General features: G+C 46.5%; 1 protein-coding gene across 1 annotated transcript in view; it reads left to right on the top strand.

The window, feature by feature from the left end:
• The first annotated feature begins 6,462 nt into the window (after positions 1 to 6,462).
• Positions 6,463 to 22,076, top strand: part of fbn2b (fibrillin 2b) — a 59,552-nt gene continuing 43,938 nt past the window's right edge. Inside the window, exons 1-4 of the mRNA XM_084011227.1 lie at positions 6,463 to 6,597; positions 9,135 to 9,464; positions 16,183 to 16,265; positions 16,410 to 16,523. Of these exons, the coding sequence (XP_083867353.1) occupies positions 9,286 to 9,464; positions 16,183 to 16,265; positions 16,410 to 16,523 (376 nt within the window). The 5' untranslated portion in view covers positions 6,463 to 6,597; positions 9,135 to 9,285. The remainder of the gene's footprint in view (positions 6,598 to 9,134; positions 9,465 to 16,182; positions 16,266 to 16,409; positions 16,524 to 22,076) is intronic.

The following is a 22,076-nucleotide window of genomic DNA, read 5'->3' as shown; positions in this document are numbered from 1 at the left end:
TTTTGGAGGGGTTTTTTTTTTATATAATGGCCAAAACATATTCGTCAAACTTACTGAATTTATGATGCATTGCATTGGCTTTAACAGCAAGGACTTATATAAATATATACAGTAGGTTACTTTTGCAAACGAAATTGATCTTAAATTCACTTGATTTCATTTTTGGATCCGTAAGTGATGACGACTTTCTGAGGTTTGATTCACTGAATATGTTGGGAAAGAGTGGATCTGTGGTTAAAACACATGGAAAAGGGGGTTTTAGGTTGAATGTTTTCGGGATTAAAAGAAACCATGTGACTGTTTCTTTAGTGGTCTTTGATATGAGGATCGCATTTGGTTTATGAGGTGTCTGGAGATCTCTGATAGTAGAGATTGTATTGCACCTAATAATACCACATAACCTATATTTCTGTCTGTCAGTGACTCTCCTGTACTCTGTACTCTTTGTGTGTGTGTGTCTTTCTATCTGTTTAAAGGAATAACTCAAACATTTTTGGATTGTGTTTATTTGCTATCTTGTGCCCACTAGCTCAACCATAGACTGTATAAGAGGACGTGTCGTGACATCACCCATTTGTGGAGGACGGTTATGAAGCCCTGAATTTGATGTTTTGGCCGTTGCCATCTTGGAATTTTGCAACCAGTGAATGGAAGTGACCATATTTCGACTGCGGAGGAGCGACGGGTGGATCGGACGAACACAAGCGGCAGAGCGGCAACCTTACTGCTTGCTGGCTGTTAACAAAGTTAGCTTCCTTTATTCGATGTAAACATTATTGCATGAGTGTTAAAGTAATAAGTAGCTGATTGCATTGGTAGCAACGGTTGCCACGGTAGCTACGTCATGTTAGCGACCATTTCTATCACAAGGTAGCCACACCCTAAAGCATATCCAGCTGTATTGTCTATTTTACCATAAATGGGAGAATTATTTACAAAATGAACATCATGCTGTATTGAAACAAGATGAAATAGAAATTGAGAGGAAAAACTCATGTTTACAATGTTTACTGAGGTAATTAATCAAGTATGAAAAAGGATAATTTTCTTATTAGCTTCTATGCAATCGGACTTCTTTTTGCCACCAGAGGAGTTGCCCCCTGATGGCCAGTAGAAAGAATGCAAGTTAAAGGCACTTCTGCCCTGGCTTCACTTTACAGGACCGTCATTTCTTATGTGTCAATGGCTAGTTGCCTGGCAACAAAGATTCCAGGATGTTGCCGGTCCCAGCCAAGAAAAAGTCCAGCATATGCTGGGGAATTGTCAGTTTTTCGGATTTTGAACGGATTAAACAAATGAGATGTGACAACCGTCAATGAATGGAGCCCCTGGTCTGTCACAGAGCGGCCATAACGTACATGTGACTAAGGGTGGAGGGAGAACCCCCCCCCCCCTGCAGTCAACTTTACAGTTGGAGCGAGAAATGACCTCACCTCACCAAGTCCCAGAGCTCCCCCAAGGTTTGAACAGGAAATAGGGAAAACACCACCCCCTCCCAGCCCCGTGCACCCATTACAGAAAACATCAACATCATAGAAAAGTAAGGAACCAAAAAAAAAAAGAAAAAAGAAAAATGAAAGGTAATTAAAAGAAAACACAAACCTGTCCGTGGATGTGTAAAAGACATATAACGTGAGCGGTCGTGAGATCAACATTTGGTTTCTAACCGCCGCTGTGGATTTTCAGTCTGTGAATTCCAGCCGTTGTTTGGATTCCTCTGAGAGGGAATGTTTTATGCTCCTTTGAAAATACAAAAGACGTTTTTGCACATCTGAAAGCCATTAGCCCCTCAAACTGTTAGCAAGCAGTCTGAGGATTCTTTCCGCTCGCTTGGAATCTTGCTACATTTCTCTCTTTGTCTCTTTTCCTTTTTTTCATGTCTTTTTTTTTCTCCTTTTTTTTCAGGGGCCCCAACCTCTGTCTTCTGCAGTTACAAGGGTAATGGAATTTCAAAAACTCCCGTCCACAAAGTCTTACTCTGTGACCCACTAAAACAAAGTCATCCACATCAGCCTCTCTCCATCCCCTCTCCACACTGTATATTTTAACAGCCATTTAACCATGGCCGGGCGAGAGACTTACAATGTGCTCTACCTCTGGGGAACAACATCACGTGTATACCCGCCTCTTCCTCGTCTGGTTCCCACAAAGCGGTCGGAGGACATGTGAGGCAGGTCTTCCCTCCTCCTCATCATCTTCCGCAAGCATAAATGGACCAATGTGTTTGTGTGCTGTTTTATGAGATCACATATTCTCATCCTTCCTTGAACACTGCCATTCTTTGTCTCCGCTCGTGTTGTACTTTGAAGTTCTGCATTCCTCTCCCACTGCATCACCGGGGCGGCACAGCTGCACAAGGCCAGGTTCTTTTACAGAGCCCAGCAAGGCAGCGCTTTCGGGTAAGGTGAGGCAAGAAACGTCCGCCTGGTAAGCGAATGACGGAAGGAAAGATGGAGCGTGAGAAAGGGAAAGGAGAAGGGGTCGAGCTGAGGAAAGAAACTAGAAAAATGAGGCTGAGAGAAGGGGTTGTTCCTGCGCCCCGGGTCTGTCTGTCTCATTCTACGTGGTCTTGCATGTTTGTGTGTTCCCATGTGTCTTGATGCGTGCGGTACAGGGATCATATTTTCATCCTCCCAGGGATAAACCGCCAGCGGACCACAGGATTCCCAGTTGGGATCATCTCTAGACCCGGTCACACTCCACCCTGACCCCACAGGCTCCGACCACAAAACCCCGAGACCACGATGACACTTTGAAACCGACCTCTAATCCCTCAGCCCCACCTTACACACACACATGCATGCACACACACACACACACACACACACACACACACACCTCCATGCTCCCATGACCCTCAGGTTACCCTCTGCCAAAACACACTCCAGTGAGTAAATTCAGTGTGGAAAATGGGAACGGTGACAGTCGGTGCTCTACACAAACACGAGGGTTTGGGCTTTGTTCCACTCTTTTAGAGCTTTGAAGCTCCAGTGATCCTCAACGTCTTCGCCACATTTGACTCGCTTCGCATACAAGGAATGAAAAGAAAATCCTCGAAACCAAACTCCTATCTGCCTTCCAGTGTCTGAACCCTGCAGATTCAAACAAAGCCATAAACTTCGAAACATTTTCATATCTTGCAGTTAAATAACGGTATCTCCACTGCAAATCTCAAAGATGCATACTTGACGAATTGCCGAGCTTTAGCATTATTTCACTGCTGTGCACCGAGTTTCACAACGTGTGTGAAAAAAGAAGGTCTATATGGAGTAACTTGCATCAGACCTGAGGCAAACTCCTGAGGATTTATTGCACGTTTCAACACCACATAAAAGCAAGTATTCTGTGCATCTTTCTTTCTTTTCAAATAATCCTCATGCATGTGAACGAATGAATAACTACCTTTAGCTGTGTTGTGTTTCACATCACGCTTGTAATTCATGTTTGTTGGCCCCTCAGGGACCACCAGAGGTATAACACATCGAACTATAGAAAAAACACAGTTATGGAGACAAATGATATCCTTTAACATAAAGCCCTTCCACTGCCAATGACCCACATACGCCCCGGTCCAGCCCCCCCGAGGCCAAGCAGTACGGTATGACTAATTCTGGCCATGAATCTCTCCCCGCTGAGAGGCCGTCATGGAAGTGATTTGGCTCAGCGGAGGCTCTCCTGGCCCGGGCCAGAGACAGTCTGAGAGCCTCCATCAGCCTCTGGTGGTCTCTCCTGGTTCGTTCTGTCAGCGCTGGGAGAGATCGGGCAGCGCTTCAAAAATGTCAACTAGCGTGGAAAGCAAAAGGACACATCATCTCAGTTCACACACGCAAAGACAAGGGGACAAAGTTGCATCGTGACAAACCCTGAATTAGCCTGATCATCAACGCTGGAAATGGGAATCGGGTGTGGGATTTCTTTGTGCGTGTGTGCATGATAAAGTGTGTAACTATTTGTTCATGCGAGGACAATGCAATCCTCATCTGGTTTCTGTACTGGTTTGTCATCTTGTGAGTTACAAGAGGGACCCCGAGCTCAACGGAGCCCCCCGCATTCCTGCTCCTACCGGGCGGGGCATGTAATAATAATGCTAGTCTGGTCAGCGTAAGACAAATGGCCTTCGCCTTTTTATCGCCGTGAGTCCGTGTAGTCGCCGCGGCGTTCGCCACAAGTCTCTCTGGGATTCTTCCACGATAGAGAGAAAACCTGACGCTACGACTCCTCATCCTAAAAGTATGCGTTCTCCTCTAAAACACGAACCCACCTCCTACTTCTGCTTTAATGAGCGAGACCTGTGACATCACACCGCTCCTCCAGCCGTATGTATTTACCTTAGGGCGACGTATGCTATGTCTGTGTGTGTGAGAGTTTACATATGTGTATACAAATGTGTGGAGAGAGAGAGAGAGGGAGGGAGGGGAGGGGGGGAGAGGGACAGGGCTAGTAAAAGTAGTTCCCCCGGGGCTCTGAGAGTACAATACATACAGACAGTGGTGAGTTTTCACTGTAGCCGGATCGCTGCCTGTTGAAATGTGGTTCTGTTTAGAGGGGAGAGGGTGGGACTGCTGAGAGAGAGAGAGGGAGGAAAGACAGAAAAAAAAGAGTCTGAAACTCCTGAAGGGACTAATTCTTTTGTTCCCATCTATCCTCAGTCTTTCATGGTGTCAGGAAGAGACTGGGAGACTCCCTCGGACCTTCTGCAGCACACCGCACAAATCCCCCCTGCAGGACTCCGCTGCATGTCGGAGGCCGGTCCTGCATGTTCCCCATTAGGAGGAAACGCCATGTTGGAGTCGGATGCGTGTTGACGTGTGTGTAAGAAGCGAAGGGATGTTTAAATCTGACTCAATGGGAAGTTCCCTCGTTAGTCCCACTGATGTTTGAATCAGCGAGGGGCAAACGAAGCGCTCGATGATCCTCGTCAATGAGAACAGTGTGGAAGGGTTGAGGTTCTCAAGGAAAAATGTAAACGCATGCCCAAATGATTACAAACAGTTTTACATCATCTCTTCTCCGGATATCCTATCACTCCCCCCCCCCCTCCTCCACACACACACACACACACATTCATTTTGGTGAATTTACATCATGCATTCCTGCAGAGACAACGATGCACATGGTTGTAATTAGCCGACTTTCTTCATCCTCGTCTTGACAACTGGCCGAAGACGTTACAACAAAACAAAGCATGTTAGCCTTTTAAGGCTCATCGGAGGATAAATAGGAGCGTTTCCAGGTAGCCTTCGGGTCTACATAATGCCCCATTGTGTAAAAAGGTATTTACGACCTTGTGTGTGTGTGTGTGTGTGTGTGTGTTAACAGACAGAGGAGATGATTTCAAGTGTCACTGACGATGATGAACACGATCTCTCCACTCTGTTCTTCTGAGGTCTTTTGAAGACTTGATGGTGTTCACGATGTCTGAAGAATCGCTTTAACCTTCGAACGCTTCTTTGCTTCGATTGGCAGAATTCATTTTGCTATTAAATTGTGATTTTGGTTCCTCCACGTGTGTGCCTTCCAGGACCTTTACAAGCTGGCGTTAACTCGATGAATCTGGTTGGATAAATGGAGACCTTTCTGATCTTTTTGGAGCATCAACACATGAGGGGATCCTTTATAGATCCCAAGTCTATCGAGGTCTTGATCTTTTGTTTTTCGGACGTTTCTCTTCACAATCTCTCACCAAATCCCAGAAAAATGACGGCACCAGATTTGTCACACTAATGACATGTGCTATTTACAAGAATTTGCTAATGGATAAGACATATGAAATGAAAGTGTCTTCAATCAATCAAACTCCGAGCTAAGCGAGTCTCATCTCTGTAGCTCCTCTTGGGTCGAGCCTTGAAACGTGAGGATGCGCTCAGCTGTCCTCGCCAATATACCACCCAGATGGCGGCCGTCTCAATGCTAACTTCCTATCAGCACTTGTGGCAAACAAAGCACAAGGACGTGTCACTCAGGGAGCACCGGTGGGCCGAGGCAGTAAATAGCAAAGGCTATTTGAACAGCGACGAGCTTCTCGAACGTGCTAACTTAAGAAATGCGTCGGTAGTTGAGGGCGTGAGCGTGAATTCCACTTCAGTTTCTGCTTATCACGGTTCCACTTGATGCTTTTACGACCTTTTCACCTCCCGGTGGATTGTGTCGGTTGCTGTTATTGATTTGTCGTGATTGGCTCCTTTTTCCCAAAACGCCTGAGTGTTTGAATGCAAATGCTGCTCAGTAATCTCCAGAGATGATCCACTGTGATGGGACTCTTATCTCACGGCAGAGGAAGCTTCTTTTATTCAAAGTGACATAGTGAAGAAGCAGTGTGGGCCTTTAGGTGCTTGGCCCCTGTTATAACAACTCTAGGAGTCTTGAGGAATGTGGGTTTGTCCTGCAGTCCGTTACTAAACCCACCTCCCCTCCTCCCCTCCTCTCTCTCTCTCTGCCTCGGAGTGTCCCCTCCCCTCTCCCAAACAGGGCATTTCCCCTAACTTTTCTCTTTTTCTCACAAGGCTATAGTTCAATATTCCATTCTGGGGGCACATATCCTGTCTCAAATTCAGACTCTCGGGCTCCTCGACGCCAAGGCACTGCGATTGTTGCAAGGTATGTGTGTGCATCAGTGATCTTAGTTAGTTCAGTGAAGTGTATCAGTGGCTTTGATTGTGACTATTGTTTCGGAAGCCCGTCGTTACACGGGGGGATTATCTCCTAATGCATGGAGAGATAGTGCGCAAAATAACAAAAAACACGAAAAAACGTTACTTTTGTTTCTAAGAGGGTGAAGTTGCACCTTTTTTACCGGCTTTTGGAGAAACTGCATGAGGGAGGAGGAAAAAAAACCCGACAGGCTAAATCACGTTTTACAGTTTTGTCGTCTTCTTGGGAGTTTTTGAATGATTTGCATCCACAAAGGAATCCAAACGCTCCGTTTCCCAGCAGGGATTAACTCGTGTTTCAGTATTTAGGAGCTGATGTTGCGTTTTTTTTTTTTCTTCTTCCTCCATTCATAAAGTTGCGGTGATCCTGCAGAGCTCGCAAACTGCACATTTTCGCCTCTCTTGTCATCTCGCGACTGCGTCAGCGGCTGTTTTCTGCTTCACCGGCGCAGATGGAAAGTGGACTTTGTGTACTTCTCACTTATATACTTTATATACTTATTTAACCGCAAATGACAAAATAGGCCCCGGTTTGCTTCTCTTAGAATATTCCTTTCGGGATGTACAAGTGTGGTTTCACTTCTGCGAATCTCCTCGTTCTCCTAATAAACGTCAAAGCTCATTAATTGATCGTGCAGACTGGGTGTTTACCTGAAGTCTCCCAGCACAGAGAGCTCCCACTCGGTAATTGATCAGGCATTTCTTTTGTTCGGCATTGATCCCGCCTCCATTCACGTCTCCCACTGCCAGCAGCTAAAGCCAACTTTTTTCTTTTTGAGTGGAAAAAATCTTTTGTTTTTTAATAACTCGGGCCCATAAGAATGTCTCGCTAATAGCTGCAGTAATAACAGGCTACCACAGAGTAGTAAAAGCACATTTACATGCTTTTTTTTTATTTGTCTTAAAAAACTGAATGAAATATGTGACATGTAATGTCTTGGCATCACCATTTTTTTTCTGTCTCTCTGCACATCCACTGCCCGTCTGTCATCTCATCTTCCTCTCAAATGGATGTGGAGTCAGTGGGATGATGTGGGAGCGTATTTATTTTCTTTCCTTTCTGTCCGGCCCAGATCTATAATGTGGTTGGGACCCATGGCCCGGGTCTGCTGAGGTTATATATCACCAGGGGCCCACGGTTCACTCTTAAAACCTGCGGTCTGTAATGAGGTGGGGGGGAGAGAGAGAGAATAAAAGCCCCTCGGCTGTCCAGTTCTGCTGGACTCTGGATGTTTTTCAGTATAATGTAACTAATGCAGTCAGGACACGCTTGTAAGACTATATAAGCTACGCGTGGGGTTAGCAAAATCCCCAAATAATTAGATTCAGAAAGCCAGACGCCGTGAATCACATAATGAACTATAATGGAGGGGGTAATTTCATTTTGCCTTTCTACGGACTTGTTTATTGTTTTCTCCGACTGTGGTATGTGTGACGGGAGAGAACACATTTTGACTTGATTGATAATCTTTTGACGTCACCACTCAGCTCTCTCTCTCTCTGGCTCCCTCTAGCCTCAAAGCTACGATGTAGGGCAGCGACTCCCAACCTTCTGGGCTTCGGATCCTTTAAATGGAAGCAATGCTCGTACACGACCACTTGACACAGTTTGCATGACATGGGAGTGATGGTTCCCCCCTCTTTCCATCTCACTATTTAGACATGTTTGGATTCATAACCGCTTGTTTGATTTGATTAGAATCCCCAGTAACATCCTCTCAATGACAACATGTAATATTCAGCAGCCCCTCTCTCTGATCAGTTTATGACTCCTCTCTCTGTAGTGTGTAGTCATTACATACAGTATTTGGTGTCTGTGGAGTGATAAACCACCGAGACGTCTTTGAAGTACACTATAGTGAAAACAGATTGCTGGAAGTCAGGCTTTAAGTGTCTCTTTGATTTCCTTGCATGCTCTTCTTTATTCCATCCCCCCCTCACCCTCCCAAACACACACACACACACACACACACACACACTGTCATATGTTTCCTCTTTTCTCGACAGAACCGCCGCGCACTGTCACAAAATAGAGAAATCAAATCAGTGGGTAATCGCATTGGAAGACCATTTCACGAGAGAAAAAGTGTATGAGAATGATTCTTAGCTGCGATACAAGGGTCCACTTGATCTGGTCTGTGAGATCAATGATTCCTAACTGGGTACGCTGGGCTGCTTCTGCAGGAGGGGTCTGGAAAACTCAGCTAATTATTTCCTTGTGTCACAATAACCAGTAAGCTGCCCATCAGCCCGTCACATTAGAATCACAGTTAGGAGCTAAAAGTTCAATTCATTGAAACGGTTTAAATGGCTTAAAGTAATGGATACATGGTCCAGCATGAATGCAGACCAGAACAAGAATGCTGATGAAGCGGTTCAAGTCATGACGGGGCAGAAATAAAGATGACACCCTCAGTCTGATGAGTCGCTCTGTTTTTTAAAGTGTTCCTGAGCTTTCATCTTCTTTCTTCCCCTTCCGTGTAGCGCCCGACTCCGGAGTGCACACCAGGACCCTTTTTTTGATCTGGATCCAGGTCTAGACCCTCTACTCAGCCTGGGGTCCACATAGAGAGAGTCGGACAGAGAGAGAGAGAGCGGAGGTACTACCGTTTGGAGGGGATAGCCAGACCGACCAATGGGATCAGGGAAGCTGGCCCAGGTGCTGCTGGGATGGGCGGCCATGTGCGTCGCAGCGTTCCACGTGGCGTGCGGTGACACCGGGACTGGACCGTACCAAGCCAGCCGCTTCACCGGCACCGCGGACCAGAGAGAGGCGCAGCGGGTTCGACGCCGTGGCCAGGAGACGCTGAGAGGGTAGGGATGATGTGTGTGTGTGTGTGACTGCCAATTCTCTAATGAGCAGCATAAAGTTTGGATGTTATTCTATGTTATATGTCGAAGCATTCATATAAGAAAAAAGAAAAGAAAAAAAGTTTGGTTTTGCATACACAACTTTTGCATTTGTAGCCGTATCTGGAGAAGGTTTAAAATATAAATGGCTTTCCCCTCTCGCTTTCCTGGCAGAGCTCTTTCAACTGCTGTGCTTCCTGGGCCGAGGCCAAGCTCGCCTTATACCAAATTATGCCTGCTGAATACTACCACATTGTTTTCTCAAAAACAGCACATGTTCGACCTTAGCAGGCTGAAATCTCCCAGCGTACTTACAGCAAATTGACATTTTCATGGGAAAGGGAGGAGAGAGAAAAAAAGAAAAGAAAAGAAAAGCAGCTTTCTATACATCTTATGAGGGGATGATGAGTGAAAGGCATGACCCAAATTCCACTGAATGTATTAGTGAAGCTGGAGAAAAGTGGTTCAGGACTGCTGGCGGGGAGATGGGAAATGATGTGTGTGTGTGCGTATGAACATACGTGTTTTTAAAGGTGTTGTTCATTTGATTTGTTGTGCATTCCTCACTCCTGCGGACTCTTTTCTTCACTCCGTTACCCAAACAGTCTCCGTGTGGGACTGTGTGCCGGCGCGGCGCATGACTTTTCACTGTATATTTCGAACCACTTCTTGAAAAACAAAGCATGTTTTGTCGGGGGGCCTGTTTTCAGTGTCTGCATCAGTTATTCCAATCAGACTCCCATCTGTCCCAGCTTATGGTTCCCCCGGTGCCAAGCCACAGGAAATGAGGTATTCGTATCACCCGAGGGGGGTATGAAAAGGGGCATTTGTTTCACTGCTGTAGGTGACAAAGCAGCAGAGGGAATAACGGAGGGCAGGAAAAGCATGAAAGAGCGAGGCCAGCGATGAAACGGGAGATGGAGTGAAGAAGAACGAATGCGGCGGCCATTGTGAGAGAGATAGAGAGCCAGCGGGTTGTGTTCAGTCGTGGCTTATTAATAGTGAAGGGTGAAGCTTGCATAGAGTCTAGAAGTCTGTTTTCTCTAAAAACATATTCAGTGACGGCCCCCGCTGCTTCGTAGAAATATATTTGTCTGCCTTGTCACTCATTTTGGTTAATATGGAAGGAATTTGTCCATGTTAAATAAAGAAAATGGTCCCCGCTGCGTTTATTTTAAAGGCGCTTTACTTGGATTTTCTATTCTAACGTCCAATACAGAGCCGGTCCTGTGCGACCCATCAGTGGACCACAAGTGAGGTCATTGGTTTTTGACCCAACACATTAAACGTATGATCCGACGGAGGAATAATTCACGTTTTGCAGTTTTTGACAGCGAGGCAGCCAGAGGAGAGTGAGGAAACCGGGAGACCTTGCACAATAGAGAGCCATTCCCACCAAGTTGTGTGTGATTTCATGAGAACATGCAAAAAAAAAAAAAAAAAAAAGCCTGCAGACTTTTTCCATTACATTGTTAAGTTGTGGAAACACTGCCGTGTTGGGAATGAAATGCTCATGTAGCGGTAGTTCTTTTGTTTACTGAAGTAAATAGGTGACGAGATTACACAACAAATCTCTGAAGTTCAGTTGGAAAAAAAATCCAGCTCTCTGCCCGCTCGGCTCCCCGGCCCGGCGAGTGTGAAAAACCACCAACAAAACATTTGAAATCTTAGTGATTATTTTTATTGGACTTCTAGGTGTTGCCTGGTAAATGTCACTCGGAATTATTCCCGAAAACATAAAAAAAAAGCGCCTCCCATGTGCCGTGAGGAGGCTGGCCAAAGCAAATAGATCTAATGTGTTGGATTCATTGTCAGTTACTGTTTGAACGTCGCTTGACTGGAAAAAAAAGATCACAGTTAATCTGGAATCGGGTAGAAATGAGTCATCTTGCATGCGAGCGTGTTGCAACTCCGGACAGAAGCCGTTGAGTGAGAATTTTTGGCTTCGCGTGCCGATGGCCGAATGTTTTCTGACGCGGGAGTTTGTGATTTGTTTTTTACTACAAGTCGTTCGCCCCCCCCCCCCCCCCGACAAACTACAACCATCCATCGTGCTTTTCTTGTGCGGCGCTGCAGCGAACGCAGCAGGCTGCCAGTAACTCCGTCTGGGTTTCACAGATTCTCCGTGTGGGAGATGGAGGGAGGCGAGGTTAATGATGGTCATTACGTCGGCCTTGGGCTGGGGGTGCTGTGTTTATTTACTGGCTAGGACTCCATATCCCCTGGTCTGTCTCTGGTAGCGCCGTGCCTGATGCTGACTGACTCTGATTTATTGGCTCCCGCTGCACACTGCAGCCTGGCACCGGTCCACTCAAGGCCGGCATCCGATCAGACTTAAGGCCGGCGCTCCTCGATGGGCGATTTGACCGTCTGGTTGGTAGAATCAGGGAAGGAATGGTGAGGCAAATGTCGTACAAAACTAGTTGAATACGATCTCTTGTATGTTAAAGTTGAAATATCCGGGCCAAGTAAACATTTTTTTTGCAGCCGCCCATTCTTATTAACTTAGCCTAGCTTTACCCGGCTCGGCTGAGGAGGGAGGGGGGGGGAGACGCCTTGGATGCTGGCTAAGTTGGCAGACAGTCAGCCCCGAAGCACAGAATTACTTTCAGCCACTGGAGTCCGTTCCAGGATAATGTCAATACCACCCCGATGGCTTGGATGGGCTCCTCGGTTTGAAGGAGAATGGATGTCTTTTTTTAAACGTCAGGCTTACAGTAGCGGAGCTTTTTGAGGACAAGAGGAAGGAAAACAGACCCAGAAAAAGAAGCTGGAGAAGAATTTATACTCGGGGACGAGTGAACAATGGCCAGTTTCCCTTTCTGTTTTTATGTGCATTAGGTTCCACTTTAGGTTTTTTTTTAACCCGTCTTGCATTTTATGCTTCCTTTAAGGCTCAGACTGCAGCTGTAATTCAGCTGGTCTGTTAATGGCGTGGTTTTCGACTAATTCCGACGCGAGGCGTCCGTTTACTTCCATTTGACGATAAATACACTCGTGAGATTTGTGTGCATGAAGCTTATTATTGACTTAACAACACATCATTACGACACACAGGACAATAAACATATATCCTCTCTGAGGTTGGCGTGGTTGACCACAGCGAAGTCACAACCAGAGGGGTCATCGCTGCAGTGATTTACTGAAGGTTCTCTGTTAAACTGCCAACACTCCCTCTTTATCTTTGTTTCCAATTTGTTAATGAGTTCAACAACACAACCGTGCCAAGGTTCTTTATCCATCTTGTTTGTCTTGTCACACTCCCTCTTCTCCCCAATCAGAGGTGGAAAGCACATTTACTGGAGGACTGTACTGAAATCACAGAGTGTTATCCTCAAAGATTTATCTGATGGGTGTGTGGATGGAGTTACTCTGCAGATTGGGATTTAACAATCACTACATCAATGCTTTTTAATGGTTGTTTTAACTACAATTCCCACCACTGATTGATATCTAATCACCATCTGTAGTTACACTCCATTCCCTTAATTCAACCTTGATGCGATAGAGAGCAACGGGCCCAGGTGCTGCTGGAGGCAGCAGTATGTAAGAGTTTTCCTGAGGGGGGGTCAGATACCAGGCAGATGACTTTTGACCTATGACCAGTACATTGACACACACACACACACACTTACGCAGACACAGACACCTGACCTGCAGCCCCCAGCAACTGTGAACTTTCCTGCTCTGTGTGTCTTTATGGCTGCAGACCGTCTCTAGTCATTTTCCACGCCTGCCCGGTGCTGCCCTTCCTTGTAGGTCAGCGGAGGCCGGCGGCTCTGAACAGCTTTGACCTTTGACCCCGTGGATTCCTGCATGGCGAGAGGGCCCTCAGGCTACAGCTGCATGACTTGTGGATTTTTGCTGTTTCTAATTTTATAACTCTTTGGAAAAACAAACCCCTCAAAGAAACCAGAAAAAAAAAAAAACAACTCAATACTAAACAAAAGAAAGTGACTCAGAACTTGGAGGAACTATTATTTACACAATCCATTCATCTGCAGTTCATCATTATTATTATTTTTAACAGTTAGTCGATTGTTTTGTCTATGAAATGACACAAGATAGTGATTAATAGAATTTCCCAGAGGACAACAATGCTGGTTTTATCTCACACAACTGTCCAAAACCCAGGACTCAGTTTATGACGCTATATGCCAAAGAAAAGCACATTTACATACTGAATCTTTCCTGTAGAGGGATGAATCGCCTCAACTCTGAACACTAATCTAATCTTTAGTTACAAGAAATGCACATTGTGATTCCTACATAGTTATTCTTCATGGTCACTTTGAAGCCAGACCACAGTATCCTTTTTTTTCTGTTATGTATTTCCCCCCTCGGATGAGGTGGCAACCATTTTCCTTTTATTCCTATTAATGGCAGTTAATGAGCGATCCACGGGCCAGGAGGCAGCTTCAAAGGCTGTGACATGGCCACAGAAGAGTTAATCTCCTTTAGATTGAGCTCTGAGAACAGTAGGACATTTCAATATTGAGGAAAACCCCTGGGGCTTAAACTCCTTTCTTTTATGGCTGTCTTTCATTCTTTTTTTTTTTTTTTTTTTCCAGTTCATCCTCTAAACCCTCCTCTCCATGATAGGTGGAGAGGGGGAGAGAGAGAGAGAGAGAGAGGGAGGAAGAAAAACAAACCGGAGCACCTCAGGGTCAAACCCCTATAATCCTTCATATATTGACATCCTCTAGGTCTGTAATAGTGGAAAATCTTCAGTGCTTTGTGGAGAAATAGTTCAGGAAAGACGTTGGGTTCACTGCTCATTAAGTGTTGGAATGCTGATGTCTCACTCCATGCATTTCTGAAGGGTTTTTTTCTTCTTCTTCTTCTTCTTGAGAGCTCAGTTTAGTTTGTGTGTTTGCCCCAGAAATCCAACCCCCACCGAGGGTCTGGCCTCTTCTTGCTCACGCTGCTCTCTCCTTCGTTTCCATATCTCGCCTTTCCGCTCCCCACTCCTCCTCCTGCTTCCTCCTCTTCTCAACATAAACTTGTTTTGCTTTCCCTCCCACTGATCCCTTGTTCCTTTCCCACCGGCCTGTCTCCCCCTCCTCCATAACCACACCAATCCTCTGGCTCTCGTCTCACTTTCTCTTCTACAGAACGCGTCTCTTCTCTGTGGATCTTGACCCGTCTATTTTAATTCTGCCCACCTAAATGTCTCCCGTCTGCCTGCCCACCTGTTTGTCCGTCCCCCCGTCTGTCTCGCGGTGCCATCTGGTAATGCGTTTGGAGGTGCTCTCCATCCGTCAAGAGATCCAAACCCCAGCTGTCATCTCCCCGGTGACAGGCCCCCGGGGTTACCACGGATACCGTGTGACGAGGAAGAGAGAGTGACACTCTATATCCAACTGAAAGCTAGATAGGTCATTATGGTTAATAGTCATGAGGTGCAACACTCAGTTTGGCCCAGATGGGAGCAACATTTATAAAAAATAAATAAATAAGATGATGTCATCGACTGTTTGACAGACCACCTGCGTTAGAAAATAGGGACGTTTATGAGATGAGGGCATTTATAGGCTAAAGAAAGATGCTGCTGATGGGAAATGTCGCACTCTGGAATCAAATGCAGAATGTCAATTACCGTAAGTCTTCTTTAAATCTGTCTCCGTGTCATGGACATCCCTGGTGTGTCCTTTTATAAGTTGTTGTCTGACTTTATTGGTCCTCCGTCATCTTAAAAACACTCTGGGTAATCTGCTTTAAACCGTCATAAATTACGTTCCCGGGGGGAAAGAAACGGTCCGGACTGGAGAGATGTGATCCCTGTGGCAAATGACTTTACCATGAGCATCTGGATCCGACTTTATACCCATTTACCGAGTTGTGGTCCCTCGATTCGTAGTCGTGCCATCGGCGAATGCAAACAACCAACCACCAACACAGATGACCGCAGATGTAGCCGTCATTATACGCTCTGAGAGGTCACTAAGGATGTCATTAGTGCCACCGCAGAGTTGGAGGCCCTTCAGCTAGTTAAACAGCTTTCTGCTGCCTTAGTAAAAGCATTTGGAGTTAGAAGTAGGTGTGTATTCATGGAAGGTAGAAACTGAAGTTTGCAGAGGCAGCTGGCGGACCTCCAGTCCCCCCGTCATGTTTACGTTTGATGTGTGTCGTGCGTGAGCATCTCTAGATGTGGTTTAGCCATCTCGGAGGGGAATCGTTGCGGCTAACCTGTCAGGCCAATCAAGCGCTACATAAGCAGTGATGACTCTTCCATCTGTCAGACGGGAGGGGTCAAAGTTCACCGCACGCAGATATTTGCCAGAGAAGGGGAAGTCAAGTTGGATGAGAGGAGGATTTTATACATCCTGTCCTTCCAAGGTTACATTTGGCTTTGAATGATAACAAAATGCTGCTCCTTCCCCTCTTTCTCTCTCTCTGAATGTACCTCCATCCATCACTCCAGGAGGCTTTTTGTATCAAAGTTGGTTTTATTTGCTCTAAAAGCTTTGGCCACGCAGGTCTCAGGGAGCTCAGGAAAAATAACTTAACTGTGTGTATTTGTTGACCGTATTTCTAGGAACCCCGGTTTCATTCCAGCCACTTCCTGTCTCCTGCAACGCAATCTGTATTGAAGTGGCCCACATGAGATGCTTGACTCAAATGTGTTTGGGAGGTCTCTGGGCGATTTTGTTTATTCTGTCTTTTTTCTTGTCCGTGCCAGACCCAATGTGTGCGGCTCCCGCTTCCATTCATACTGCTGTCCGGGCTGGAAGACTCTGCCAGGAGGGAACCAGTGTATTGTTCGTAAGTTCCTCCATCCTTGTCATTACCGAACAAAGCCCACAGCGGGCGAAGATGACAAATAGTTGTGGGATAATCGTCTTTCATCGTGTACGGCTGAAGAGCGTGAAAAAAAATGAATCAATCAATTCCTTTTTTCTTTTCCAGCAATTTGCAGGAATTCGTGTGGCGATGGCTTCTGTTCCAGACCCAACATGTGTACCTGCTCAAACGGCCAACTGTCTCCCAGCTGTGGAGGCGGAGGAGGAGGAGGAGGAGGAGGTCAGTAACGGCGCCCGCTCATCACACACATACAGGAACTTCAACCCCCCCAAAAAAATCTGAGAAATATAACATTACATCCAGCTGACAGTTTAATCCAAAGCGACTTACATTTCTTCCCCCCCCCCACGCACACATCAGAAGCAATTTGGGGGTTCGGTGTCTTTCTTGTGGACACTTTGATTTTGGGGTTCAAACCACCGACTCGATTACTGGATGGAAAGCAGCTATTTGGATAATTGATTCATTGTTCAGGCGAGCAAGCGTGCAGTTCAGCTTCGGCGAAATTGTATGTGTGGTTTTAACTGATTTTTGAACGTAATATTCTCACGCTTTTGAAGCTGAATTGGAGAAAACGAGACACTTGGGATGTTAGGGAAAATACGCTCATTCACTCTCAGGTGGAGCGTTAGATTAGAAGACTGTTAGTTTAGGTTAGCATTAAGACTGAAAACAGGAGGAAACATCTGGATTAAAGTCGCCTACCAGCACCTCAAAGCTGGAAAGAAATAGTCCAGATTTACAGTTTTTAATCGTAGGTTTTGTATTGGATTAAACAAACAGGAAGTAATGTGTCTAGAGGTGCTGATAGGATAAGATTTTGTTTCTTTTGCACAAAGATGCATCACCTGTTTCCCCCTGTTGGGAGCTTTATTTTCAACAGACAGCTGTGTCAGCGCGAGAGAAAGCTCTTCACACATTGTCGCTCTGGTATTGGGGGGGAAAAAGCTGCTCCGGTTTGTTTGTATTACCTTATAAACAATCCCAATAATGTAGAGCAGCGGTAAGCACAGGATGCAGCGAAAAGCCCCCTTTGGAAAATAGAAAGATAGCGGAGAGGGAAGGGAATGCTGCATGAAATAGGCTTAAAGTCTACATCCTATGAGACTGTGAGAGTGATATCAATCTACTCATCTCATAAGCCTATTTCCTCCCCCCCAAAAAAAGTGAAATAGCCAATCCAGGCTACCACCTTAGATGCAGCAGATCCACACATTCAGACAGATAATGTAAAACACAGGAGTGTAGTCTGAAGCAGCAGGATGTGGCGGTTAGAGAGGCTTCAGCTGCGTTCCCAGATTGAAGCCCATCAGTCACCATATATACGATTATTGACATTGTAATGGTAAGTATAGAAATAGCACATTCCCATTATTATTCACTTTACTTTCCTGCATGATGGCACGAGCTGCTAATGATCGGATTACAACCAGCAACTTCAGCTACGACTCATCCAATTGCTCAGCTATTTTTCCAAACGTAGTGGTTCCACCCTCCTCTCCCGGGAGCGAGAACAGCACCGCAGCCAGCGTAATGTTAGTGTATCGAGTCCCGGGCCTGCAGGTCACAGGGTTTGTCAGGATTAAAGTGGAGAGTCTGGCTGCCCCAGCTCCGTCTGCTGGGCTTAGTTACAGACCAGGATGTGTGTGTTTGGAGGTGTTTTACTGCAACACTTCAGAGTGTGTAATCACGTTTGTCTTCGTGAGATTAGTGCGGTGTGTGCCGGGGGTTTAAATAGCGAATGCGCGGCCCGGGACAATGGCAGGCAACGCTCTGGGAGCGTGCGGAGGACGTGTCGATGTGTGGATTAAGTTGCGTGCAATGTGTTCGGCTTCAAGCGCTTCGGTCGGGGGCCAAAGGCAGCTCGTCAGTCACGCCTGGCCCCTGCCAGACCCCGTTACACATGCACACATTCCATTTAGCTCACACACACACACACACACAAAACTCACAAACATGCACGGTGAGCATCATTTGGCCGTGACCCAGAAGGTGTACAACAGGATCTGTTCCAGCCGACCCTTAGGTGAAAAAACAGCCTCTGACCTGGACAGCAGGATACACGCAGATCTCCTGCAGAGTTGGGGCTTTTGGCGAGAGCTGTGAAGCGGCGTTCCTCGGGGGGAGGAGGGGGGAGGGGGGGTGAAGCCATAAATTCGAGCGAGAGCCGGACCAAACGGATCGTCACACTCCGCGATTCCTCGGCGAGGATTTACGGCGGCTTCTCAACTGGTTTTTTTACGGGGCCGAAGGAAGCTTCTGAGACACTGTATGATCCGATTAATCAGAGACAGCTTTATTGTTCTATGATTCGTGGACGGGAAAATGTGCTTTAGTGCGCCGATAAGAGTGTGTTATTGTGATAAAAGATCTCCCTCTGGCAGCTTTCACCAAGGTCAGGGGTCAAACAGCTTTATGGCCTGATATATAAAGACACAGCCATCGGTGAACGCCGGAGTGACCCCAAGTCACCACGAGGTCACCGTATTGGGTAGAAATCATCTTCCATGAATGACAAGCAGAAGCTAGAATTGGAGTAGAAGTGTTCATGTCCCTCATTGTGTCGAAATCTTAGATTTATGACGAGTCGGCTCCATCAATATTGAGCAATAAAGCGTTGTTATGATTTGAATTTGTACGGAGCAAACCTCCCTTTTTGTTTTTAGAGTGTTTTAACAAATGATTAAGTTGAAAAACTGTTTTCACAACATTATCTGTCTGGGATAATAACACACACACACACACACACACTCCTCATCGCGGATCTTGGCCTCCTTAACGCGCTGCCTCCCAAAATTCAGCTTTTCTGGACCGAGTCCACCATTTAACAGGATCATTCAGTGCCGTTTGGAAAGCAAATTGCAGCTCTATGGAGATCCGTTTGGAAAACGCCAATTTCCTCTCCCTTTTAATTACACGGCCTGATTCTAGCACCCCGGTCCGCTCCGTTATAGATAGCATCCTTAAGTCTCACATCTTGCCTGCGGAATGCCGAGGTCTGAATAAATCAGCAACACATTTGTGATTTCCGACATGTAATCCGTTATTGTCGTCCACACCGATGGTTGCTGATTTTTCTTTTATGACTTTGAATCCATTGAACAATACGAGCGTGTGTTTCTGTGGATGGCCTTGCTGACCTTTAGAAATTTCTTTCAAATTCCAGAAATAGAAAAAGTAGAAAGGTGGCTTTCTACCTGCACGCCTCCTGTTAACCCGGAGTTACGGGTTCCCAGACAAGGAGGGTTGTAATAAACAAGCTGGCTGGTTTAGGGGCAGAGCAGCTGTGCTGAGGATCGTACGGGGTCATCTTCATAACCTCGTCCTCCCATAACCATAATTACAAAAATGGTTACCGCCGACGTTCTTTCCCTAATGCAGAGAAACAGCTGTTTACAGACTGACAGGCTTCCATTGACTTTTGACTAGCAGCGCTATTCCTGGGAAGAGAGAGGCCTTAATTAGAAGTCACACCACTTCTACGTTGCAGTAGAAGTGATGTTCCATCTCGTTGTTTTAACAAAGAAATGGGTCTAATTTACCCAGAAGATTGATGGATGACGTCTGTGAGTGTCCAAGAATGGAAAGAAACCCTCGTATTTGGCTCTCAACCCGCTTCAATATATATCGCCCATCCATACTGAGGCCGGCTTGTCACTGGTGTGTGTGTGTGTGTGTGTGTGTGTAAACCCGGGCAAAACACAGCTATAATGCTACTCGGTTTTCCATCAGACACACACACGTATGCTCGCACGCCCAACACAAGCCTGGACTTCCTGTGTTTCGCAGCCTCTCGTAAAAAACACCCAGATGTGAGCAGCTCACCGGCGACACCACCAGAGTACAGAGGTGCATTGTGGTGCCGCGGAGCAGCACCCAACTTTTTTTTTTTTTTTTTGCAGCTTTTGCTCGGCGTCTGGAACACACACACACACACATATGCACATCCCCCTACGCTGTTGCTCCACACGTGCAGCTTTCCAGGCACGGGTCATTAGAGCAAACCATCTCTCTCCACCTGCAGGGATGAAGTGCCACGAGGAGGGGGAGCGAGAGGCGAGGTTAGCCAGTGAGATCATCTCCTTCTGTCTCCAAATGTGCTTGTTTGCTTCCTTTCCCCTCCTCCTCCTCCTCCTCCAGTCTAGTTGCTGTTGCAAAAAAAAAAACACACACATGACACCTGATACACATGTCCCTCCATCCCTCCAGCACCTGTCCCATCATCCTCTGCTCCCAGATGGCAGTGAGTTCAGTGGCTATGAGACTGCGATGTCTCCTATTCCACCGGCCCCGGCCAAGATGTTTTGACCTATTTAGAAAGGGCTGTTTGTGTGGAGTGGGGGTGGGAGTTTACCCAAGTTGCCCTCAGCTCTCGAGGAGTCGTCATTGCGGCGCGCTGGAATCGTTTTCTCCAGGGTTTTTTTTTTGTTCCGCGAGCAGGGGGAAAAGTGAAATCCCTCACTGCAATCATCATTCAGGTTTCACATCACTGCTCCCATTGTTGGCTTTGGAGTGAAGAAAGAGAGTCATTAGAGTGCCTCGAAAACCCGGGGAGGGCGACCTGACCCATCTCATAGTGAATGAGAGAGAGAGAGAGACTAGTACACTGACCGATAAACCCGGCCTGCCCCAGAGTCCCAAAACTATTTGCTTTAATTTATCACCATATGTTACCATGAGACACAATCCAGACAAAAAGTCGCCTCTGCCAAATCTGTACATGGAGCCTGCCAAGTGTTGCACATGAGAACGTTAACTGGAATTCCTTCCAGCCTTTCCGAGATGCATTTCGAACGAATTACGCCTCGTCGTCGCATTTACTCGAAGCTACGCGAGGCCCGCGTCCAAGATCCGTGCTTATTGTGCTGCGAGTCGTGTAACCGAAGCCCGTCCGGTGTCGTCTGCCAGTTTGATCAGAACGATACCTGGGACTGTGTTCGCTCATATTTAGTGTGTTTGGGTAGAGTCGGGGATGCGTGGGTGGATTATAAGTGGCTGAAATGCCTCCCGTTTGGCAAGTGTGCAAACTCAAGAGAAAAAGTCTCATTAGACAACCTCAGCTACGAGGAAGCTCAGTCATTTCCCCTCGGCTGCACAGCTCGGCATGCCAGAAATGTTAAAGCGAGAACGAGACGTGAACAGACAGATGGAGGGAGAAAAGAGAGAGGAAATTAAAGTTGAACTTGTGATTAAGATAGACGGAGGAGCGTTAACGGCGCTGAGGGAATCGTGGACGCAGAGAGACGAAAAAGGACAATAAAATATCCTCTTGAGCCGGGATGAAAGAAGGAAAATGATGCGAGGAAACATTAAGTGAATGCCGTTCTTTAGCATCCAGAGCTGTGGACGTCTTCCCTCTTGTTTCGGCTGGCTCAGCAGAAAGAAAGAGCAATTAGTTTTCATGTGTTTGAGACTCTCTCACACAGCCAGCAGACCTTCTGCTTCACATCATAATACCTACACCGCCTCACCACAACACTCTTGGTTCGTGTCCCAAAAGTCCCTCCCTTTCTGTCTCTATTCGCTCCTCTGCATCCGTACTCTTCTCCCCGTTCACAGTTTCCCTCTCCTCTCAGCAAATTCCTGACCGACTGACTGACTGTAGCATACAGCTGGCTCAACTTATAGCCGACCCCCAGTCTGGTTGATTAAATTTGGTTTTGTGGCCTGGGGGGGGGGGGGGGGGTAGCCTTGTCTGTTCATCTAAAGCTGCTAAAGAAACACCAGTGTTGTGTAAACCCAACTGAAGCGGAGAGAAAAAAGAAAAAAAGA

Source organism: Eutrigla gurnardus, assembly GCF_963514095.1.
Source record: "Eutrigla gurnardus genome assembly, chromosome: 6".
NCBI classification, from domain to species: domain Eukaryota; kingdom Metazoa; phylum Chordata; class Actinopteri; order Perciformes; family Triglidae; genus Eutrigla; species Eutrigla gurnardus.
This window is presented reverse-complemented; position numbering and strand designations above follow the sequence as displayed.